This window comes from Gracilinanus agilis, chromosome 4 (genome assembly GCF_016433145.1).
Source record: "Gracilinanus agilis isolate LMUSP501 chromosome 4, AgileGrace, whole genome shotgun sequence".
Lineage (NCBI taxonomy): Eukaryota > Metazoa > Chordata > Mammalia > Didelphimorphia > Didelphidae > Gracilinanus > Gracilinanus agilis.
The window spans coordinates 120,969,682-120,996,228 of NC_058133.1; the positions used below are offsets into that span (position 1 = coordinate 120,969,682).

Below are 26,547 nucleotides of genomic sequence, written 5' to 3' on the forward strand. Positions count from 1 at the left end.
TCTCTCTCTCTCTCTCTCTCTCTCTCTCTCTCTCTCTCTCTCTCTCTCCTCTCTCTTTCCTCTTCTCTCTCCCTTTTCCCTCTCTGTCTCTCTTTTCTTCCCTCCATCCCTCTCTGTGTCTCTCTTTTGTTGGTTCATGGAGTGGGCTTCATAGGGGTAGCTTATGTCTGATTTCTTGCTGTAGATGGGTCAGGTCCACCATCCTGCAGACACTGGGTTATTATACCTTGGATCTGCTGCAATGCAGCAGCATATTTTGCAGTGGAGTTGGAGCAGTGACTGACTTTCCTGATTTTCCTCCCCTTTTCTCCCCCTGCAGTCAAATGATTCCGCAAATACAGAGGATGACTTTACCAGAGCCAAGATTTACACAGAAATTTTTTTGTGGGGTGGGGAGTATAACCTGAAAAAAGTTTGTTTAGTTATATATTTTATTTTGTGGTTTTATTATTTAAAGTCGTATTACACATAGGATGTGTCATAAAAGAGAAGTAAAGCCTTTTGCAGCAGGAATCTGCAGAAAATTCACCTGTAATATCAGGGCCAAAATCTTGTGTTTGATAAGTACAATGAAGGAAGGGGACAGTATGGGTAGGGATGGGCAGATGTATCCATAGGACCATGTTTTAGATATTCCTTCAAGAATGTCTCTACCAGCAAATGACAAGGTTTTGAATGCAAGTCTTTTATTTGGCTACTATTTGCAGCCATCGGTATTACCAAATTTATGAAGATTAGTTTAGCATATATTCACTTTATGCTCTTTGAAATGTTTTATAAGTATTTCCTGGATTAGGAGTGTCTAAACACTCCAAGTTTAAAATATCAGACCTGCAAGATGGTTCTGGTATTGGCATCCCCATTTTGCAGGTGAGAAAACTGACATGTGCAGGAATATGGTCCCTTGCCACAAGGCCATAAATAAAAACCTACAGTGATAATTAGAAGATATTATTATCTTGGTTTGTATATTCCACTATCAAAGAACCATGAACTAGATCCCTTGTATAATGGCCCAAAAGGCTTAGGCTTTTAAGTTTTAAGTCTTTAAATTTTAAGTTAAACCTGCTATATGACTTTTGGTCTACTCCGTAAATCTTTTCTATCCCACCACAGTAAGTGATATATTAAATATTCAGTGATAGAAGACTCAACTTCCTTGAGTTCAAATCTGGCCCCAGACACTTACTAGCCATGTGACCCTTGGCAAGTCATTTAATCCTATTTACCTCAATTCCTCATCTGTAAAATGAGCCGGAGAAGCCCAAATGGGGTCAAGAAGAGTTGGACATGACTTAACAACTAAACAACAATAACAATGCATGTAGAAATTTAGATTTACATTTCCACCGGGGTTTGACCGCTGAGTTTGTGGTCAAAACATTTTTCTGGGAAAATGTCATTTACCAGTGGGAAATGCTTATAAGGTTAATAAAATCTTGACTGTTATCCAATTTATTACTGCATGACAAATTGGGTAGCGTTGCGTGTCTATACCCATTTCCACTACAGGATAGATATTACAGTGCTCTTTTTCTTTTTAAGGAAAGAAGGATTGTCGAAATGTGGAAGATGCAGACAAGCATTTTACTGCAATGTGGAGTGTCAGGTATGTGCTAGAATTAGAGGGGAAAGGGTCTGATTTTTCCTGAAGATTAGGTTAATTTCCTTTTATTGGGATAGAATATAGCAATTCTGTTACAGCCAAAATCAGGGGTTTCTGTGTCAGTTCCTTCATCAGCAAAATGAGAGAATTAAGGTTTTGACAAACTTAATTTAGTAGGTTCTAATCAATGTGATAACACCTTTTATTCTTCTGGGCTATGAGAAAGAAAAAGTTGATTTTTAGCCGTTCAGTAAAATTATACTTCATGGTCAAGAATAAGATTGAAAAATTAGTTTTGTTCCCAGTGGAAATATTATTCTCCCATCAATGACTCCAAAAAATTAAGGCTGGAAAATGCATGCATTCAAAATGCTATTTTAAAATCTGAAATGAAGGTCTTTATTCATAGAAATCCTAACTGTAAGCCAGCCATAGACCTTGCACTAAATATTTTCTAAACCAAGAGAATTTTGAGAATTGTTGGCTACAAATAAAGACCAATGGGTAGTAGTTACAGAGAAGGAGAGGCAAATATCTGCTCAAGATAAGGAAGAACTTTCTAACAATTAAATGTGTCCAAAAAAGGAATGGATTATTCATTAAGGAGGTGAGTTCTTGTAACTGGAGGTATTCCAGCAGAAAATGAAGTGATGTCTAATCAGTAATATTGCAGAGAACAAGAATTTCTTTTTTTTTTAAAGCCCTTACCCTGAAACTTTAGAATGGATAGTAAGTATTGGTCCAAGACAGAAGAACAGTAAGGGCTAGACAGTTGGGGTTAAATGTCTTCCCCAGGGTCACATAGCTAGAAACTGTCTTATTTGATCCTAGAACATTCCATCTCCAGGACTGGCTTTCTATCCATTGGGCCACCTAGCTGCCCTGAGCAGGTCTTTCAAGTGCAAATTTGGACAAGATGTTATAAAGCCCTCTCCAGCCCTTGAGATTCAGTGACTGAACTCTTTGCCCATATTCATGTTCTTATTAGAACTGTTTAGAACATTTCGGGATGTAGTGGCTGGACAAGACTTTTGCCTGCATCACACACAGTAGGCGATGAGAAGCATTGGGGAGAGATAAAAACCAGCATTAATCTAACAGTGGCAGCAATCACAGTGCACTTGTCCTAGAAATATTTAATCAGTATCAATTGAATGAATGGGTTAGTTTAATTCATGGAAGCAACAATAATCAAGTTATAGTATTATGGTATATACAAATTATAGTAATAGCAATTTTATTGTGAGAATCAAATGAGATATTTGCAGGGTGCTTAGCACAGTGCCAGGCACATAGTAGGCTCTTACTCAATGTTTGTTCCTTCCCTCACCCAATCTCAGTCTCTTCCCTGGAAATAACTCTTCCCTCAAATACATTCCCAGTCCTTTTCTTGTTTTATTTTCTTTCTCTCCTGCCCCTTGTCTATACCAGCCAGTTGCACCAAAAGCCATTGTGTAGCTCTCCTGAGGGCTAATGAGGTTGCTAAGCCTTGGAATCATGACTCCACCAGCCACATAGTCTCCATCTGACTGGTTGCATCAAAGGCTGGAGCATGTTACCATGGGACCAACAATGGATATGATACCAGATGATACAAGGCCAGACTTAGCTCCACTGTGGCTGCTTACCTGTGTGGCATTGGGCAAGTCACTTCACTGAGTCTTAGCTTTATTATTGGTAAATGATAGGCAACATGCTACATTATAAACCATACAGGATTTAAAGTAAGAGAACCAGAGTTTGAGTCCTATCCCTGCTGTTTATACTGCCTGTATGACCTTGAAAAAAGTTACACCCCTCTAGCCTCTGTTTTCTCTTCTATAAAATGAAAGGGTTGGACCAAATGGCCTATGAGATCTAACTAAATCTTATATATTAGGAGATTCTCAAATATTTACTCCACTCTTCCTCCCACCTCCACCAGACTCTAAATACAAAACATGTATTTGTAGCACTAACGAGAAGCTTCCATTGGCTGTTGGAGATTCAGGAATTAGAAAATATAAGGTGCTATTCTATACTATCACTTTCTAGAGCAGTTCTTTCTTAGAAAAAAGGAGACAGTTCAGCTAAGCAAACTGACCCAATATCTGGGAATTAACAACATAAGCAGACAATTCCTAGAGGAGGGAAGAGTGTTTCAGCATTTGTTCTCTAGAACCACAATTGGAGTTTGGGAATAATGTGAATTGTGTTGTATTTTAGTGATATTTTTGTTAACTTTAAACTCTTAATGCAGTTTTAAGCTAACAAGGCTTTATGGTTTGGATTTAAGTTATTAAAGCTTACAACTTCGTAAGACTTTGGGGATACCCTATGGACTATGCCTAGGAATCATTTCATACTAGTCTTCCAAGATTTCTCAAATCTGCCATTCAGATAAAATAAAATGAGCTAAATCATTTAGAAGTCTTAAAAATTTTAAAAAGAATGGAGGAAATACTGCAATTTTATGTCAAATATCTTATATTCAATGTTGTCCTAAAACAGGATGCCCTGATAAATCTATCTGGCAGAAATGAAGAGCAAGTACAATGTTCATAGGGCAAGGGCAGTATAGTATAATAGAAATACCTCAGGACTGGATAGTCTTAAGAACATTTAAGTTCTTGTTCTATTGTTTACCAAAGAATTTTCCATACAATCCTTTGAGGCAATTAGTACAGTGTTACTCTCCTCACTTATAAGTTAGAAAACTGAAACCCAGAAAAGTTGTGATTGCCTTATGGTCACATAACTTAAGAAACAGAGATTTGGGCTCTGAATTCTAGACTCCAAAGTCCAGTCTTGAGAATTTTGCCTCAAATCCTTTGTGAGATCTATGACTTTGGGTAAGTTGCTTTCTTAGGCCTCAGTGCCTTCTCCTGTCTAATGAAGGAGTTGGATTAGAGTTCTTCTAACACTCCTTCTGGACTTATAATTTCATAAGGATTTTTGAGAATTTCTACTAGACTTAATTATATAGTAGGCTCACATTTTGGAATAATTTTCATTAGACTTAATTTCAGAGGGTGTCATTTTCTGACTTTGGCCCCAGATAACTAGGGTTATGCTCTGTTTCAGTATCATAGGTCATTATGTGCTCTGTGTAGGGTCTGGTTTAAGGGAACTTTTGGATGGGATCAGTGTAGACAACAGTGAAGATTCTCCATCCTGCTGAAAAAATTTAGTAAAAATGTTAGTCTCCTGGTAGAAGAAGCACCATTCTTTGAAAGCACCGCCCCTTAAGACCTGGGAAGGAGGTCTTCTTCCTGGATGGACTCTTCAGAGTTGTTCCTCCATGTCACTCATTAACTGCTAGTTTCTTTGGACATTATCATGAGAAGATACCAGAGATAGATGAGACCAAGTCTAGTCATTGTGGTAGATACAAGCAAGAGTACCACTGGATTTTATAATAGAGTTTAGAGGAAGTCCTAGAAGATTCCATAAGAAAGTGGAATCCTTTTTCTTTATGAAACCTAATAAAACCAGGTATATTGAGAATTTCAAGACACTGCTGCTGATAAGTACCTAATATGACAGGGCAGCAAGGTGGTGCAGTGGACAAAGTGCTGGGTCTGGAGTCAGGAAGACCCAAATTCAAATCCAGATTCAGACACTTACTAGCTTTATGACCCTCTGAAAGTCACTTAACCCCATTTGTTTCCATTTCCTCATCTATAAAATGAACTGGAGAAGGAAATGGCAATCCGCTGGAGTATCTTTGCCAAGAAAATTCCAAATGGGGTCATGAAGAGTCGAACAGGACTGAAACAACTGAAAAACAACCACCTTAAAGAGACATTTAGAATGCTTGTAGTTGGTAATTAGTAGGAGAGTATGTTTCTCTGTCCTCTTTAACATTCACTGAGCAAGCAAGTGTCCTTTCTAAAAACTGCCTACAGCAGTTTTAAACAAGAAAAGTAAAATGATTACATGCAATTGAGGAGGGGGAAGAATCCCTTGATAGAGCACCAGGAAGTCCAGTACTGGTTAAAGTCTCTTCTAGAACAACAGAGGGGAAAACAACTCAATGTAATCCCTTTGCTTCTCTGAAGAAGTCCTTTTCTCAGAGAGGTCCTGGAATCACAGGCTAATCATTCCATCAGCCTCACTCACAACCTGCAATGTTTTAGTTTTAATCTCATTTTGCACAAATTGGCTATGCCTCTTCTCTTTTTTAGTTTACATAACTCAGTATGATCCTGCCAGAGGAAGAGTTTTAATGAATAGTGCTTAAAGAATAAAGGGAATGAAAACTTAAAAAAAATTTTTTTAAGGAAGAGGGAGGGGAAGATTGCTGGTAGGTTGGCACGTCCTGAGTATTTTAATGAAGTACATTTATTTTTACAAACAGGCCTGGAGAAATTCATATTTTATTCATTTAGTTAGACCACTTCTTGGCAGAGATTGCTTCCAATTTACCATACTCTTATCAAGAGGGTATTTTGGGAAGTTAGTTTGCAGGATAATCAGGAGGAACTGGAGCATCCCAGAATATGTTTCTTAACGGGATAGCAAAAGAGAGGAAATCTGTTTTTCACAATGAAGGGGAAGTGATTGAGTTGTAAGTAGAATTTTAGAAGTGGCCCGGGGAAGAATGGAAGAAGGCATAAGCAAAGGCTGAAAACCACTAGTAGGGTTCTAGAGGTTGATAATCATTATGGCAACTGACATTCATAGAGGGCTTTAAGTGAGAGAGAATAATGAATTTGGAGTCAGAGGACTCTACGACTTACTATCTATGTGACTTTGAGCAAGCCCTTGAATATTTCTTGCCCTTAGTTTCCTCATCTTTGGAGGGAGGGGGTGGTTTGGATGGCCTTTGAGACCCCTTCCATTTCTAAATCTTTTACCCTAAGTTTGGCAGAGCATTTTCACATGTATTACAGGCATTATTACACTTAGCTTTTGTTTGCCTTGGTTTCCTCATCTATAAAATGGGGAGAAGAATAGCACCAACCGCCCAGGGTAGTTCTGAGGATCAAATGAGATGATATTTGCCTGACATATAGTAGATGCTATATAAGTAACTCTTCCCCTTCTCCTTATCCAGTGAAAATCATAGGTCTAGTTGCTAACTAGAATCACTATTTTTCCTGGTAATGAGCATTCAATCAATAAATATTTATTGAGCAATAGGACAACTAAATGGTGTAGTGGATCAGGTGCTGGTCCTGGAGTCAAGAAAATCTGATTTCAAATTAGGCCTTAGACACTTCATAGCTATGTGACCCTGGGCAAGTCTCTTAACCCTTTTGGTCTCAGTTTCCTCATCTGCAAACTAAGCAGAAGGAAGTGGCAAAGCACTTCAGTATCTTTTTACAAGAAAACCCCAAGTGGGGTCACAAAGAGTCAGAAAGGCCCCAAAAGACTCAATAACTACAATAAAGTGTGCCAGGCATTGTGCTAACCACTGGCCATAAAAAGAAAGACAAAAAGTAATCCCTGCTTTCAAGGAGCTCCCAGGCTAATGGGGCCAGTGAGCAGTGTAGCAGTCCTAAACCAACGCTCCTCCTGAATGTGTCATCACAAGTAGTACAGAGTCACCATTTTATTGCATAAACACTGAAAGTCGGTGAGTGCATCAATCATTTCTCCCATGTGTAAGACAGTCAGGAAATGGTACCATGGAAAGCAAGCTGTACTCGGTATCTTGAGGGATCTAGTTTTGAAAACTGTCTCAGACACTTCCTAGCTCTATGGCTGCAGGTAAATCATTTCACCAATGTGAGTCTCGCTTTTGTTATCTATAAATGGGAGCAATAATGCCTGCTAGTATCTGCTTCACTGGCTTGTTAATACCTTACGATAAAATGAAATAATTCATATGTAAGTGGGTAGAACAGGAGAGAGAGAGAACCAAATCCCATCCCACCCCATCACTCCTACACATAAAAAGATCATTTTACAGATTCTCAAGGGCTATGGAATTGTTAACTGTTACTATAATTAAGGCATCATATATGTCAGTAGTTTAGGCTTTGCACATCAGAAAACAAATTCAGCTCTGAAGCAGAGGTGGAAATTAATATCACCAGGCCGCCTGAGACAGACAGCCCCACCTCCTTGGCTAGTGTTTGACTGGTGAGTCATCAACTTCCATTGCCTCCAGCCATCTCAGCTAATACCCAGTGGAAGCAAGACCAGCAGAAGCAGCTTTGCACATTGAGCAGCTAAGCCCAAGTTGCTCTGTCCTGTCCAGAAACAGTCTGTGAACCATCTCTCATTTCTGTGCCTGGAATGGTCTCCTTTCTCACCTCCTCTTCTAAGAATTCCTGGCTTCCTCTAAGACTTTGCTCAAATGCTGCCTTCTGTAGAAGCCTGGTTCTGGTCCCCCTCCCTGTTAGAGCCTTCCCTTCTACCATTACCTTAAATCCACCCTGCACATATCTTGAATGCACTTACCACAGTGCCTAGCAAGCAGTAAGCACTTAATCATTGTTTGGGGGACCCTGGTGATTCGATTAAGTCAACAAGTATTTATTAAGCCTTACAATATACAAAACTGTTCAAAGGAAGGCAGAATATGTCCCCTGCTCTCAAGGAGCACATAATCTAATGGCAGGAGAAAACACGCAAACACCTATGTACAAACAAGATATACACAAGATAAAATGGAGGTAATCTTAGATGAAAGGAACTAGCATTAAGTGAGATTGGGAAAATCTTCTTGTGGAAGTTGGGATTTTAGCTGGGACATGAAGGAAATTAGGGATGCCAGGAGACAGATGAAGAGGAAGGGATTGGGAGTAACCAGTACAAATACATGGAGTCATGGCCCAGGGCAAGTTGCTTAACCCCCCTCCCCTAGCCCTTACCATTCTTCTTCCTCAGAGCCAATACTTAGTTTTGGTTCTAAGTTGGAAGGCAAGGGCTTAGAAAAAAAATACATGGAGTCATATGGTGAAAAATGCTATCCACTGCCAGAGAAAGAACTGATGGAGTCTATATGCAGATTGAAGCATACTGTTTTTTGCTTTATTTTCTTCATGAGCTTATTCTTTTTTTGTGATATATGTCTTCTTCTACAACATGATGAATATGGAAATGTGTGTTGCATGATAGCACATGCACAACCCACACCAAATTGCTTAATGCCTTAGGGAAGAGAACTTGGAGGGAGTGAGGGAGAGAATTAGAAATTCAGAATGTGAGAAGGCAAATGTTAAAAAGTGTTTTTATGTATAATTGGGGGAAACATAATATATTACTAAAAAAAATACATATAGTCAGGAGATGGAATGTCTTGCTCCTTAAAGTCAGGTCAGTATCACTGAATTGCAGATTTAGAGGCATAGCTTCCAAATCTGAAATTCTATGATTCTTATCAGTCCTTCTACCTATCTCTTTCCATTCCCCATCCTCTCCAGTCACTTCACCTTGTTTGCCACAGAAAACTCTTGATTACATCTAACATTCTTATGCTGGACCATGGACCCATAGGAATTTCACCCCCATTATATCTGGGATTTCTTCCTCATTTGTCATTTGTGACAATTTGTATATTTCAGGCACTGGCACAGGAGAAATCACAGAAAATCAGAGTTTAGATAGTCTACCAAGGCCTTCTGAACGGATTCCATATTTGAATAATAATCTCCACAATCCACTTGAAAAGTTGTCAACTTCCCTTCATTTTAAGACCTTCATTGTGTGGGGGGGTGGGGGGGCAGCTGGATGGCCCAGTGGATTGAGAGCCAGGCCTAGAAATGGGAAGTCTTGGATTCAAATCTGGCCTTAGACACTTCCAAGCTATATAACCCTGGGCAAGTCACTTAACCTCATTGACTTGCCCTTACTTCTCTTCTGCTTTGGAACCAACACAGAAGGATTATGGTACCTTTTGATGCTGTCCATTACAAATTACAAATTTATCCACTCTTTGATTTTGGCAAGAGAGAACGACAAAATCAGAGAGAGAGAGAGAGAGAGAGAGAGAGAGAGAGAGAGAGAGAGAGAATGAATTAGTACATGGATTCAGAAATATTATGGAGAGCATTGGAGTGAGGCTTAGCCATATTTTTTTGGTTGAATTTTTTTTTCATCATGTCTGATGCTTTGTGACCCTATTTGGGATTTTCTTGGCAAAGAGTGGTTTGTTATTTCCTTTTCCAAATCATTTTACAGATGAGGAAATGGAGGCAAATGGGTTTAACTAACTGCCCAGGATCACACAGCTAATAAGTGTCTGAGGCCAGATTTTAACTCAGGAAGAAGAATCTTCCTGACTACAGGCCCAGCATCCTAGGCTCAAAAGTTGTATAAATAGCCACAATATTATCATAGAAGTAGACTATACCCTACCTGGACAGATGGATGAATTAGATGATGACTTTGGGAAATAGTTCACAAGTGTGGCAAAGAAACTTATTATTGTAGCGATAGGAGACTCCAACTCTCTGGACATCTGACACTGTTTTTCTGTCAAAAGCAGAGCTGATAAATTTGTGAGTTGCCTTAGTGATAATTTCATCTTTCAAAAGGCAGAATAGGCAACAACAAGAACAACTGCTATTCTGCACCTGATTATAACCAGTGAAAAAGAACTGATAACTGCCATAGAAATGACAAGAACTTTAGTAGCCAGTAATTAGAGAGGCATCATAGCATGATGGAGATGACCTCTGGCTGGCATTAAGTCAAAAAGACACTTAACCTCTCAAGGGCCTCTGGCAATTCTCCAGGACTATAAATTGCAGGGAAGGTGCTAATATGCTCCTCACTAGGAGCTCTCAATCTTAGGGAAATTATGCAGTCAAAACAACAACAACAACAACAACAACAACAACAACAACCCCATTCAGTCATTGAGTGAGAAATAGGAAAGGAAAAGAAATTCAGGCATATTCTGGCTCCCAAGATTTTTCTAGCATAGATTTCAGACAGGAAGGATAGGTAATATCATATGACTTAATATAGTACAGGGGATGTCTAGTAGAAATGAAAAGTTCTCAGGAATGAAATTGTGAGCAAACAAATTATTCCAATGAGAAGGAAAAAACTGACCAGAAAACCCAATGCAGGTAGATGTGGGTTCTATGACAAATTCAGATTTTAAAAATATATGTGGAGGTAGATAGGTAGTTAGCACAGTGAATAGAATGGTAGGCCTTAAGTCAGGAGGTCTTGGGTTCAAATGTGACCTCAGGCACTTCCTAACAGTGTGACCATTGGCAAGTCATAACTCCAATTGCTTACCCTTTGATGCTCTTCTATCATAGAACTGATACTAAGAAACAAGGTAAGAGGTTTACAATAAGCAAATAAACTAAAAATATATGTGTAGAAGATCAAAGTAAAGGAAGGTACTTGAGGATGGATATAAGAGTAGTAAGTTTGTAAGATTTATAAGGAGAACAGAAGAATAGAATGAGCAGGGGCTGGCAATAAATGCTTTGGAGAACAGTAGAATTTTGGGGTATAATTTGGTATTTTGGTGAAAAGAGACTGACCAAAGGAAGGTTGTTGCCTAGTGTAGATAAGCTAGTTATCACATGAGGGGGAGAAAGGATGAATTATTACTCTGTAGTCTAGGCTAGGTGCTGAAAATGAGACCCTACAATGGGGCTGGAATTTGAGCCATATCACTACTGCTGGTCTGCCTTTTTCAGTTCATTGTCCTGTGCCTTCCTACTCAGGAATGCCACTTCCCAGGCCAGAAACTCTTTGATTTGTGACTCAGAACTGGATAACAGGAAACAAAGTTTGCTTCTTTTTTCTTTCCCAATAAAAATGGTGTTAGGAACAAAATAATCTAGAATCTCAAGGAAAATAATGGAAACAGAAAAGTAGGCATGAAGGGAGGGAGAGCAGCACTTCTAGATTTCACAGTAAAGTAATAATCATCAAAACCATATGGTACTAGTTTAAAAAAATGCAAAAATAGATCAGTAAGGTGGACTAGATAAGAAAGAATCAGAAACAAATGAACTCAATAACCCACTGTTTGGTAAACCAAAGAACAAAGAGGGAGAATGATCTTTGAATTAGGTGGATAGAACAAAATGATGGTTAGCAGGGAATGGAAACAAATCTAGTAGTAAGAAGAAGGTTGGGCAGCATTTCACTGTCTTCATTGACTGAAATCATTGGATGAACTTTATCTTAGAATACTGAAAGAACTGCTGGATGTGATGGCTGAGCACCCATTGGAAATTTTTGAAAAATCTTAGAGAAATGGTTGAAAAGATCTTAGAGAGAAGAAGAGCAGGTGAAGTGCAAATGTCCCTATTTTCAAAAAGGAAAATAAGATGTGGCTACCAAAAAATCTGAATGCTATCTTAGGCTGCATTGTGTAATGTCTAGAACAAGGGTAGTGATCATGTTATAATACTCTACGTGAGTCAGTTTGCATTCATTTCAAGGACCTCTAGTAATGCTGACGCAGAGGTGTGATTCATTTAACATTTACTTCAGAAGGTCGTTGGAGGATCAAATAATACTATATGTAAAACACTTTAAAGAGTTTTATAAATGCTAGCTATTATTATTTACTTTTTATATATGCTTACATTCACTTTTTTGTGTAGTATTTTCTTTTCCCCAATATAGTATGATCTACTTGTTGGCAGGGGCTGTTTCTTTTCTGTCTTTATAACTCTAGCACCTGGCATTGTGTCTTGCATATAGTTGGCATTCAATATATCCTTGTCAAATTAATTAGAATATATGTTAGGTCAGGAAATATCGAAGACCTATTCTGTATGCATAAGCAAGAAATAGAATAAATTTGTGGGATAATCTTTGGGAAAGGCACTGTCATTAAAGGGGACTGGGAAATTTTTCTAGCAGAAGATGGAATATTATCTGAGACTTGAAGGAAGCCAGGAAGTAGGACAGATTTCTAGATATGGGGATCAGCCATTGAAAATATAACATGGGAAGGGGAGCCAAGATCACAGACTGTTAGAAATCAGTTTGGTGAGTTCCTTTCCACAGACTCTACCAGAGAGATCTAGAAAATGTATCACCCTGGATAATGATGGGGAAATCCAGAAAAATCACTATCAATACTTTGTCTAGTCCAGCTTGGCATTGGGAGAGACAGATATTGGAGACTGAGTCTGGCCTGGAGCATGCTACGTTCTGAGCACTCTAGTGCCCAGGGATAGGCTTGCACCAGGGTGGAAAAAGGTTCCAAAGGTTCTTACAGGAGCATCCTCAGACCCATACCAGAGAGCAATGCAGTGGGACAGGTGCAAACTAAAAGCTTTGTCTCTTGCTACCCAGTTCTGAGTCACAAATCCAGAGCAGACTGAGAAGAGGTTCTGGATTGGGAAGTGGCGTTTCTGAGTAGGAAGGTTCTGAACAATGAATGAAAAGGCAGACTAGCAGCAGTAGTGATATGTATTATGTATTTTTCAAATTCCAGACCCATTCTAGGGTCTCATTTCCAGCACTTAGCCCAGGCTACAAAGGAATAAGCAGAGCAGGAATCCTAAATTAAAGGAGAGTTTACAATTCTGATGTACTAAATTAACTGAGCTTTCCAGCTGGCTTATAGGGGAAGAGTTGAGGAATGGGCTACTATTGTCCCAAATACAGGTCAGTGACTTGCAGAACTTCAACCAGGGGAGTAGCAATTGGACTTTGCCCTGGACCAGATCATTTGGGAAGCACTGACACCTTGTAGGTTCCCAAACCTGTCCCTAAGATCCTTCAGTGTCTTGTTTTGTTAGTATCCACCCCCCCCCCAAAGCAGCAAAAGGCTAGATATTCCCTCCAGAAAAGGAAGATGTTACTGGGAGAATGGTCAAACACAAAAAGAACCCTACCAAATTCAGTTGTTATGGTGCCAGGGACCCTCAAGACACAAACACAGAAGGAGAGAACAACTCCAATATATTTATAAGCAGTCTTTCAGTGAAAAGTATCACTGGAACACAAACACATTTAGAATCCTTAGAAAAGATAAAGCGAGGGTTTTTAATGCTTTTATAAATTTTTATATTGCTTTTTTTGCTTTTTTTATCCTTTTATAAATGGAATAAAAATTTTTCAAGAAAAATTGGAAAAAAATGAGAGCTATAGAAGAAAGAATTGAAAAGGGAATTAATACCTTGACACAAGATGTACAAAATGTTATCCAAGCAACAAATACTTTGAATATTAGAAGAGACCATATAGAAGCCAATGATTCTATTTGACAACAAGAAATACTATAATGATCAAAAGGCTGGGGGAAAAAAAAAGAAGAAAATGTAGGTATCACATACCAAAAACAATTGACCTGGAAAACAGATTAAGAAGGAAAAAAATTAGGAATTATTTGACTTTCTGAAAGCCATTAAAAAAAGGATCCAGGCCTCTTATTTCCAGAAATCTTAAAAAGAAAACTGTGCAAATTTCTTAGAACCAAAGGTCAAAGTATAAATAGCAAGAGTCCACAGTATAAATAGCAAGAAACCCCCATTTGAAAACTCCCTGGAACATCATAGCTAAAATGCAGGATTTCCAGATCAAAGAAAATATGCTGCAAGCATCCCAAAAAAAAGAATTCAAGTACTGAGGAGTCAGTCAGAATCACACATGATTTAGCAGCCATCACTATGAATAAGTGGAGAGTTCGGAATATGATTTTCCAGAAGGCAAAGCATGTGGTCTTCCGACCAAGAATAACTTGCCCAGAAAAGCTAAGTATAATGACCAAAGAAAAAAAAATCAATTTTTAATAAACTAGAGAATTTCCAAGGATTCCTGTTGAAAAGATAAGAGCTATAGAAAAATTTTGAAATTCAAAGGAGGGAAGAGAAACAAAAAGGTAAACATTGATGCACAATGATAAAAGATTAAACAAGGACAAACTGCCTATATTTAAATATGGGAAACATTTATATTCAAACATGTGTCCCTTCTGAATCATTATCAGGGTTCATAGAAGTTCAATTAGACAAGACAATGTATAATTGGAAATCTTGTACCTTTGAACTACATTACCCAGGAGCCCACTGACTTCTTGTCATTACGTGCTGACATAGACAGGAGATAAATTGTGTGGAGTTCCATGTCTAGGACTCTTTTCTCCCTGTGAGGGCAGCTGTGAATATGGGAATTTTGAGGAGATAGATTAGCTTGAGCACATGTTTTTTAATTTTATTAGATAAATACCTTTTTATTCCTTTACTTCCAGTGATTATTAATAAATCTTGTAAAAATATATTTGAAGTATTGTATATTAATTTTAATTTTTTCACCTGGTAGTGTTTCTGTTATGTCTAGATGATCCTACTAAAAGGACAGAGAGAAGAGGAATATCCTGAGAGAAGGGAATAGATTAGGGGACATAAGTAGACATACAAACAAGGAGGAGGTAGTTGGGAAGAGCAGCTAACTTGAATCTGTCATTTGGATTGGTCAAAAGAAGGAAGAACACACACACAGTTGGGTACAGATATACATTTAACTCAGTTAGGAAATAGGAAGAAGGAGAAGTTGGGAAAAGGGATTTAGGGGGAAAGAAAATTAAAGAAAGAACTAGTTCTAAGCAAAAAAAAAACACATTAAGAATGCACAAAAATATTTATATCCCTTGTTGAGGTGGCAAAGGATGGGGGATATGAGGAAGTACCATTAAATGGGAGAATGGATAAGCAAGTTTTGATATATCATTGTAATGGAATACTATGTTGCTGAACTTTTATCAGTGGAATAAGCAACTAGGATTTCAGAGAACTAATAATAATACATACTACCCACTTCTTGATGGGCAGGTTGAAATAAATACTTTTTTGGACATGGTCATTGCAGAGATTTGTTCTGATTGACTACATGTGTTCATAATAAGTATTTTTCTTGTGTTTTGTGGAGGGGGAGGTGGGGATGATGGCGAGAATAAAGATCTTTGCTGATTAGAACACAAAATGTTAAATTCTGAGAAAAAGAATTAAATGGTTGGAGTCAGAAGATGGTATGTCTTATTAGAAGAACCACAAGGAGATGAGTGTCATTGAATTGTAGAGTACATGGAGAAGTAATATGTAAGAAGACTGGAAAAAGAGGAGTTAGCCAGGTTATGAAGAGCTATTAATGCCAGAGGACTTTATTTTTCATCCTAAAGGTGGTAGGGAGCCACTGGAGTTTATTGAATAGATGACATGGTTAGAACTTTACATAAGGAAGATCAATTTGACAGATGCAGAGAATGGACCAGAGTGGGGAAGTTTTGATTCAGGAATACCAAACAGCAGGCCTTTGCAATAGGCTAATATGAGGTGATGAGGGCCTGAACCAGGATGCTAAGTAGTGTCTAAGGAGAGAAGGGAGCATAGTAGATTTGCTAGGACTTGACAACAGATTATATATGACAGGTGAGAGAGAATGAGAATATGAGCCTGGGTAACTAGAAGAATGATGGTGTCCTCTCGAGTAACAGGGAAATTAGAAAGAAAGGAGGATTTGGGAGGAATGGTAGTCAGCTTGGTGTGGGACATTTTGAGTTATAGATGTGTGCGAGAAATCTATTTTGAGGTGTCCAGTAGGTAGTTGGAGATGGAAGACTGCAGGTCAAGAGAGAACTTAGTACTAAATAAATAGATCTGAAAACCATCAGCATAGAAATGAAAATTGAATCCGTGTGAACTGATGAGATCACCAAGTGAAATCATATAGGACAATATAAGAGGGCTTAGGACAGTTTTGAGGGAGGACATCTAGAGTTAAGAGGTGTGACTAGGATAAGATCTAACAAAGGAGACAGAACAGGAAGCGAACAATGTTATCTAGAAAGGAAAGTGTCAAGGAGAAAAGGGTGACTGTCAATGTCAAAGGATGCAGAGAAGTCAAAAACTATACAAACTAAGAAAGGGCTATAAGATTTATCAAATAAGAGATCATTGGTAACTTTGGAGAGGGAAGTTTCATTTGAAGTCATTCAGATCAGATTGAAAGCCAGACTATATAGAGTTAAGAAAACAAGGCAAATAAAGAAAGTAGAGGCCTTCTCAAAGAATTTAGCCACCAAAAGGGTGGAGAAACATAAGAAATAGGTAGCAAGGAGAAATGGAGCATGTGAGTCTCTTTTGAGGGTGAGGAGGCCTGGGCTTCTTTGTAGGCAGCAGGAAAGTAGCCAATATATAGGGAGAAACTGAAGATTAGTGAGAGAGGGGGGACAGCAGAAAGCACAGCCTGCTGGAAAAGACAGGAATGGAGGGGATCATTTGTGCACGTAGGAGGATTTGCCTTTGCAAGGAGAATGACCACCTCTTTATGTGAGACAAGAGTAAAAGAGAAAAAAGTGGCAGAAGGTGAGTGATGTGAAAAGGAGAGGGAGCTCTTTGTGAATAGCCTCAATTTTTTTTTCAGTAAAACGAAGCAAGGTTCTTCCTTGAGAGTTGCATGGGAAATTTGAGAAGGAATGAAAAGATTTGGAAAAGCTTCTCTGATAACTGAGACTAAGGGAGCATAAAAAGATTACCTTGTCACAGAAATCCCTCTTGAAATTATGTAATACAAATTTGCAGTGGACCCACTGAGCAAACTCTATTGATTTTCTACCATTTTGTGTTCAGCAGCATATGAATAGGGGGAAAAAGGCATCAGATGATAGAATAGGCTAAAGGGGCAAGTAACTTGAGAGAAGAAATTGTAGAGTTTAATTGGAAGAGTATATAGCTGGTGCAGGAGTGAAAAGGACTAAAAAGAACTGAGGAGGAAAGATATTGTAGGTCACAGTGAGAACAATGAGTAAGGTTATGGATTGTAAGGCAGAGAAAAAGGTGTAATGGTGATAGATTATGATCAGATAAAGGAATTTCAGAGTTCCTGATCATACAAGTAGAGTTCTTGTGAGTGTGTTGGCCAGATCAAGAGTGTGAGCATCTCTATGTGCACCATAGTTATTGTGGAAGAGTAAGTCATGAGAAATGAATAAGTTGAAGAACTGGGAGGTAAGAATATTTAAGAAAACATTAATATTTATATAGAAGTCCCCTTAAATGAGGGTAGAATTTGGAGAGGAAAGAAAAATCGAGACAGGCACTGAATTCAAGGAGGAAAAATGGGAAGGGTATCATGGAGGTCAGTGGATAACAGCTACCAGAATCTCGATTAAGTGGAAAATACTGACTGAACTCCAAAGAAGAGATTAAGTGATGGTGGCATGGAAATAGAAAGTGAGAACATAAGTAACCCACAATATGACCAATAAGTCTGAGTGAATAAGTTAAACTGCAACCAGCCTTGGAAAGGATCCACATTATTAGGATGGAGCCAGGTCTTTGTAAGTACAACAAAACGTAAAGATAAAAAACAAAACAAAACAAAAGGCATAAAATGAAATCCTGTTTGTTACCAAATGGAGCAAGCATTTTACATCACACATCAGACAAGGCAGATAGCTTTCTAGAGGAATGTTATGAGGGTTCAGTTGAAGAAAGTGGGAATAAGAGAGAAGGTTGTGGGGATTAGGGAGTAGGATTTATGCAATAACAATAATGAGTTAAGGATCGCTGATATGGATAGGATATGATGAGATGAAAGTATGTTAATCATTAAGGAATGAGTGTGGGTAGGTTATCATCATCCCTACTGGTCTTAGCAGAACAAATCTAATCCCTCTCTTATAGAACAACTCTAGAACAACTTAAGGAAAGCAACATTTTCTTTTCTCTAAGCTATGTAACCCTGGTTCTTTCAATTTGGATGGGATGGTTTTGCAATCTCTTGCTATCCTGGTCACTTTCTTCTGGACTTACTCTAGTGTGTCAATGACTTTCATAAAATGTGTTGTCCAGAACTGATCACAGTATTCCAGATGTATTCCGTCCAAAGTAAACTACAATGACACTGTCATCTCCTTCATTCTTAACACTGTATGCCTCTACTGAGATAAGAGCACATTGTAGAGATGAACTGGTTCACCAAATGATTAAGATGAGGAAAGATGAAGAGTGTAGCTAGGGTTGGGATGATGGCCTGGGAAATCCTAAAATTCTGTTCACTTTTTTTTGATCTAAGACATCATGTCTAGAACTTAAAAATCTTAAGTCTTTTAAGACTATCCCTGTATATTAATTTAGCGATTCAAATCTATAGTCTTTCTTAAGTGGTTATCTTCTCAACTAACAACAACTTGGTCGATACTGCATCCAGGCCAGAGCTTCAATTATCAAGTCTGTATCTGATTGTTCCATATAACTGCTAACACCTACCCTAGTGCCTTTCTCATTAAAATTATTTGTTAAAATGACTTGGAGTTGAAGTTTCCTTCTCTTAAAGGACCAGCATAAACATACAAACATGAAGTTCCTTTATTCTAGATAGATAGATATGTATGCATATTTATAAGTATATGTGTGTGTCATAGCCTCCCGTGTACATATATTAATAAACATGTAAATATATAATACAATGTGATATAATAATGCATAATGTATTACATATACACACATATGTGTTTATTTAGAGAACTATTACCTATCTATCTAGTGTTTTGTAAATGTTAAAGTGCTTTATAAACACTCACTATTATGATGTTTATACTGATGTAGATATTATTTGTTGTCTTTCATTCCTAACAATATGCAGAAGTTCTGGAGAATAAAGAAGCTTGTGTCTGTAGGTTTATGGTGATCTTATTAGAGAGGAAAACTCCAAGTTAATTTCAGAAACATCTGCTATGAGAAGAGGACCAGGCTAGGTAGTAGTACTTAGAACACACACATTCTCTCTCTCTCTCTCTCTCTCTCCCTCTCTCTCTCTCTCTCTCTCATTATCTTCATTATATATTAGTGTTGTTCAGTTTTTTCAGTTGTGTCCAATTCTCTGTAACCCCATTTGGAGTTTTCTTGGTAAAGATCCTGAAGTACTTTGCCATTTCTATTTTATATAGGAACTATTATTTCCATTTTATAGGTGTAGAAACTGAGGCTAAAAGAGGTTTAGTGACTTGCTTAGGATCACATGTCTAGAGCATGTCAGAGGCAGGATTTGAACTGACCTTTTGACCAGTATTGTAATCTCTCTCTCCTATAATCATTAGGGAATTATCTGTCATTAGTGAAAACAGATAGACATCAAACTATTCAATGCCAGAGGCTATGGTTAATACTGCTTTTGTGGCTTCTTTCCTGCTTTCCATCCTTCTTGCTCCCCACCTCCCACAGCCACAAGCCAGCCACAATGCATTATGCAATAAGCATTAAATAAATATTTATAGAATTATTTGGCTCCAGCCTCAGATACTCCCTCACTCCTCTCCTTTCCTTTACTTGGTCTCCCTCCCTCTTTCATTCTCCTTTGGACCCCAGCAATTGTCAAGAGAGCCTGTTTCTCCTCAGTGAGCTGCAACCACCTGTTTTCTACCTCTGTACTTTATCGTCACACTCTCATTTCAGGCTTCAGCTAAAAACAGATCTTCATCTCCCTTGTGCATATCTTGTCATTTCTCTCTCCCTCTGCTCTTGGTTATATTTGTCTCTGAGTTATTTAACTCCGCAGAGTGTCTTAGCACAGAATTTAAGCCAAGGACCTATGCTGCATTCTGCATTAAATAATACCAAATCTTTCCTACTTGGTGAAGTTTGGAGAGAGAGGAGTGTATGTTGGGGATCGTCCTTTAGTGTCATCCATCCCATGTATCATTACATTTCAGCCCTTGATCTTAGCTCTTAATGCCTAAGAAGGCCAAAAAGAGACTAGTGAGGGAAAGTCTTTTTGAGATCATTTGACTCTCATTGCAAACTGAGACATTATGTATTTCTGATTTTTAAATCTGTCTGATTGGCTATTTATTTTAAAGTGCAACTGTGTTAAGAACTCATCCTTTTTCACATAATAGTGTCATGGAATCTTGGGGATGAAAGAGATATTTCAGAGACCATCTAATGTAATCCTTATTTGAAAAGGAATCTCTCCTTAATCTCCCAATAAGTGACTATCCAATTTCCATTTGAAGGTAACTGAATTTACCCATAGATAGCTTGTAAGTGACTAAAATGAATATACAATATACTAGGATAGACTCTGCAAAGGAATATTTATTTTAGGATATTTCTCAGAAAATCCCAAAGAATCTCTAGCTTAATAACTTAATAGATAAATTAAACTCAATGAAAATCAATCCCTGTTTTTTTCTCTTTTTTATTTAGAATATTTTTCCATGGTTACATGATTCATGATCCTGGGTCCCCTCTCCCCCGAATCCAACAAGCAGTTCCACTGGATTATACATGTATCATTGTTCAAAACCTATTTCTGTGTTATTCATATCTGCAGAAGAATGAACCTTTAACATCAAAACCCCAGTCATAACCTTATCATATTACATGATCAATCACATATTTTTCTAATGCATTTCCATTTCCACAGTTCTTTCTCTGGATGTGGACAGCATTCCTTCTCTCAAGTTCCTCAGAATTGTCCTGGATCATTGCACTGCTGCTAGTAGAAAAGTCCATTACATTCAATTGGCCATAATGTATCAGTCTCTGTGTACAATGCTCTCCTGGTTCTGCTCCTTTCACTCTGCATCAATTCCTGGAGGTCGTTCCAGTTCACATGGAATTCCTCCAGTTCATTATTCCTTTCAACACAATAATTTTCCACCCCCTAATTTTCCAATTTTTTGCTACCACAAAGAGCGCAGCTATAAATATTTCTGCACAAGTTTTTTTCCTTATCACTTTGGGGTACAAACCCAGCATTGGCTGGGTCAAAGGGTAGGCATTCCTTTAAAGTCCTTTGCACATAGTTCCAAATTGCCCTCCAGAATGGTTGGACCAACTCACAACTCCACCAGCAGTGGATTAGTGTCCCAATTTTGCCCCTCCAACATTTATCACTTTCCTTTGCTGCCATATTGACCAGTCTGCTATATGTAAGGTGGTACCTCAGAGTTGTTTTAATTTACATTTCTCTAATAAGGAGAGATTCAAAACACTTTTTCATGTACTTATTGATAGTTTTGATTTCATCGTGTGAAAACTGCCTATTCATGTCCCTATAAAGAACCCTGTTCTTTTTAAGATGCCACATGATTAATATAGGCATTATGGTATGGTAGATGGAGAAATGTCCTTGGTTTCAGATTGGCCTGGGTTCGAGTCTCACCTTAAACATATGCATACAAGTGTTTATAAAAGAGGAGAAGAATCCTGGGCATAGTATGATATGCATGATGATGATATGATTTTAGGAATGCATATTTCAAAAAGTTCAGAGGAAAGATAGGTAGGAACCTATGGAGTAAAATGTTGTAGGGGAAATTAGGCCAGGAGGAATGGAAGGAAAATACACAAGAATGAAATACTAAAGACATAAAGAGAAATAATTCCAAAGGATTTATCTTTAAAGGCCAGTGTGGTTGCACAGGGAATCCATCAACCAACTTAGATTTTTTTTAAAAAATGTACTAAAGATGGAGATAAAGTCAGGTAACAGAAGATAAATATAAGATTGTGGCATAATCTACTTAAAATAGTGGAAAAGGAGAAGAGAGTCAAGTTATAAAGGATTCTGGATGAAAAACAGATGATTTTATATTTGATCCCAAAGGTGATAAGGAGCCATTGGAGTATATTGAAAGAGAGAGTGAAGCAGAGCTGATCTAGTCAGACCTGGACTTCAGGAGTTCATTTTGATAGTGGAGTGAAGGCTGGTCTGGAGTGATTTAGGGAGAACAACCAGCAGGCTATTGCACTAATTTAGGTGTGAGGTGATAAGGGCATGTACCATGTTGGCAGTAGTGTTAAATAAGACAAAAGAGGTACATATATGAAAGATGTTATGAAGACAGAATTAACAGATCTGGGATTATGGGCATGGAAGAGTGAGGACTTGAGGATGCTACAAGCTTGGATGACTGGGAGAATGGTTACATTCTCTCTTTGACGGTAATGAAAATTAGGAAGAGAGGAGTCCTTAAAAGGAAAGGAAATGAGTTCAGTATTGGATGTATTGAATTTAAGATGTCTATGCAATGTCCAGTTTGAGATAATAATAAGCAGTTGGAGATGTGATACTGTGCACTGCTAGAGGGAGTTTCTATATTGAGGTCCTCCACATTAGTTGAATCACAAGTTCTGATATGAAAAAAATGATTGGCAAAAATGGGACTAGGAAATAACTAGTCATCTTGGAAAAAATACTGATCTTAGAATCAGAGGACTTAGTTTGGTTTTAAGTGTTGTCTCTTGTATGGCCTTGAGCAAGTCACCTCATTACTTTCTTCCAATAAATGATGGCATTGAGCTAGATTATCCTTAAAGTTCTTACAGATATGAATCTTGTGCAAAAATATTGCCCTCTTAATAAACACAAAATATTGGGGAGAAACTTGACAGCATCTGTGTTTCTTTGGAGAGCTTTAGTTTTCTTAATATCTAGTCATGTGACTTTTTGGAAATCTGGAACTGATTTCATAAAATAGGCTTTGTAGGATTTAAATTAATGTCCAATACTTCAAGAATTATTTTTATAAAGTTGATTATCTGAAAAAACAGAACCACATGACTTAAGTTTTTCTACCAGCTCAAAATCCCCGCTCCACCAAAGCTGTGACAGGAAGGAGAAGGAGAGAGAGAGAGAGAGAGAGAGAGAGAGAGAGAGAGAGAGAGAGAGAGAGAGAGAGAGAAACACAGACCTCCACCCAATTTATATCCTCTCTTTCAGCATGTAACAACAGGAAGTGAGTGGGGGTTCTGGGAATCATAGTTTTGCTGGGGATTGTAGTTTGTAAGGTAACAGATTCTAATTACACACCCTTGTGAGAACCCGATTTTCATTTAACTATTCATTACCATTAATCGTTCCTCTAATTTTAACTTATAAAAAGGCAATCATGACTCTCAAGTAGCAGACAATGAAGACAGTATAGACAGAAGCAGAGGCAGACACCCACATTGGCATATCCTAATATGTATTTTAAAAAGGCAAAAGATTGAGGGGGCAGCTGGGTAGCTCAGTGAAGTGAGAGTCAGGCCTAGAGACAGGAGGTCCTAGGTTCAAACCCGGCCTCAGCCACTTCCCAGCTGTGTGACCCTGGGCAAGTCACTTGACCCCCATTGCCCACCCTTACCAATCTTCCACTTATGAGACAATACACCGAATTACAAGGGTTTAAAAAAAAAAAGATTGGATCCATTCATAAAAATGCAGATTTCACATTGAAAGAGACTTCAAAAATCATATGGTACAACACCTTTGTTTACAGATGAGGAAATGGGAAGCCCGGAAATATTAAATTAACTTTCCTGATGTCACACTAGCAGAAAATTACAGTGCCTTTATTCAGTCCCAGGCCTTCAAACTTGAAAATATTCTTCTCTTCTGCTGTCTCATTTTACTCAGTTTCCATAATCCAGGCTTGAAATTCCTCATTTCTTCCCTATTCCCTTTCTCCTCCAAGCATACTATAAATGATTATATTTAATAAATGCTTATTCCTTTACTCCCTCTCTTCTCTCCCCAATGGTCACAAAAGCACTTATTCTAGTCCAATTTATTATTTGTGTTTTATAAAAAAGAAGACTTAGAATCAAAGAATTCAAGCCCTAGGTCACATCCCTGATAAAGTGAATGGGTCCTTTCAACCACGTCCAGTATTTTTCTCCCACTACACCATGCTGCCTCCTTAATGGTTAGATGGTGTTTCTAAGCTTACCCACAGGAGTTGTCTCTGTCCACTGACATTTAAAGCTAGTCTTTGTATTTGTGCATGCTATAGCAAATGCAATAGCAGAGCAAAGCAATGAGCAAATCCATTAACTACTTTATTAAAAAAAGGAAAGAAATACTTTCCCTCCCACCCAAGATTAATAATTTATTTTAAGGAGCTTTTCCTTGGTTATAGTTGTTAGCACATTCAGACAGTTAATAATCATTTATTAACCTCTTTCTATATGGCGGACCCTACTTTTTCTTCTTGTTGTTTCAGTCATGTCTAACTCTTCATGACCCCATTTTGAGGTTTTTTTTTTTTTTTTAAACCCTTAACTTCCATCTTAGAATCAATACTTCCAAGGCAGAAGAGTGGTAAGGGCTAGGCAATGGGGATTAAGTGACTTGCCCAGGGTCACACAGCTGGGAAGTGTCTGAATCCAGATTTGAACCTAGGACCTCTCATCTCTAGGCCTGGCTCTCAATCCACCCAGCTGCCCCCCATTTCAAGTTTTCTTGGCAAAGATCCTGGAATACTTTGCCATTTCCTTCTCTTGCAAATTTTACAAATGAGGAAATTGAAGCAAACCGGATTAAATGTCTTGCCCAGGGTCCCACAGCTAATCTTTAAAGCCTGATTTGAACTTCAGGAAGATGAATCTTCCTGACTCTAGATCCAGTGCTCTAGCCACTATGCCACCCAGCTGTCCCAGACAGTGTGCTAAAGACTGGCAATACAAATATGAACAGAAAGTTCCTGCCTTCAAGGAGCTTACTTTTTTTTTTTCAACCCTTACCTTCCATTTTAGAATCAATACTATGTATTGATTCCAAGGCAGAAGAGCAGTAAGAGCTAAGCAATGGGGGTTAAGTGACTTGCCCAGGGTCACACAGCTAGGAAGTGTCTGAGGCCAGATTTGAATCTAGGATCTCCCATCTAAAGGCAGGAGCTTACATTTTAAAGGGAGAAGACAGCACCTAAATGGGAGCTGAAAAGGGGGATAGGTGAGATGAAGATAACCAGTGCTTGGGAGAGGTGATAGAAAAGTCCAAAGTGTAAGCCTGTGAGAAATGAAGATATGACTGGTTTGGGTGCCCTCCTTCAATGTAGGTTTTGGGGGGAGCCAACCAGTCAGAGCATAGTTCAGCAACTGTGCAAGGTACTTCCAAGTGTGAATTCCAGAGCTAGGGTGAGTTTTCAGTCAATCAGCAAATATTTATTAAGCAACTACCATGTGCCAGGCACTATGACATTAAACACACAAGATGAAAAGGGTTCTGGTCATGGTTAAAAAAAAAGAGAAGAAAGAGGAGGAGGAAAGAAGGGGAGAAGAGGAAGAAAAATATGATGAACCTGTTTATTCATCATGAAGGACTTGTGAAATGAAATTTTGGACTTTCATTTGTTAATAGCAAGAATTAAGTCAGAATTTTTTTCTCATCTAAATGATAGTGGGAGATAGAATTACAAAAAGAAACATAGCTCCTCAATTTGGCTTTCCTGATACAATGATTTTGATATATGCATTTGATATCACAAATTAAGTGTAACTTCACAGAAAATCAGAACTGTGCTTTAACATAGGTTTCTAACCCTTTCCCCGCCTCCCCTATTTGCCTCTGACTCCCTATAGAACCTTGAGAAAGTTCTCCCACACATATCTTTATTTCATAAAATATTTGTAAAGTACTTAATACTGTGGCAGGTACTTCATAGGTGCTTAATAAGTGCTTCTACCCTTATAGAATAGTGGAAATCCCTACAAAATCTCTTCCATTTGATCTCTAATTATGGTGGAATAGGATAATCCAGAATAGTGGTCCTAGGATATAAAATATTTCTTAAATTACATAAAAATCATTGATCTCAAACTTCCGAATATGTACCCCAGTATTAAGGAGCTGTGCTTTTAAAGGAGCTGGTACATCTTCTGTCAATGCGGATAGCTACCTCTCCTCACCTTAATGTGTAGTCTTTGAGAACTGCTTGTGGCTCAAAAATTCGTCTTCCTGAGGCCAGCTGGCAAGAAGCCTCTCCAGACTTAGCTAGGTTGGTGCTCAGATGACAGCCATTCCGTCTGTCACTGTCCATTTTGGAAAGGCCTTCTAGAATTTGTGCTGTGCTGGCATAGCGTTATAGAATCCAGGGCTGTTTCCAAACCATGATGAAGATTCTAAGGAGGAAGTTCAGTGTTTGGATTTAGTATAGATTAGGGAGTAGTTATTTATCTTTAGCAGGTTCTTTTTTAATTACCTTTTGCCTCCATAAGGATTTAAAGTTAATTGCCACAATCTGAGTATTAACTGTAAGGGGAGCTCCTCTAAGAGGGTGCCTGGATAGCAAAGAAGAAACATTTTGGGAC

General features: G+C 38.2%; 1 protein-coding gene across 1 annotated transcript in view; it reads left to right on the top strand.

Annotated features, from left to right (window-relative positions):
* Positions 1-26,547, top strand: part of SMYD2 (SET and MYND domain containing 2) — a 90,725-nt gene that overhangs the window by 29,300 nt on the left and 34,878 nt on the right. The window contains exon 2 of the mRNA XM_044671845.1: positions 1,546-1,609. Within this exon, the coding sequence (XP_044527780.1) occupies positions 1,546-1,609 (64 nt within the window). The remainder of the gene's footprint in view (positions 1-1,545; positions 1,610-26,547) is intronic.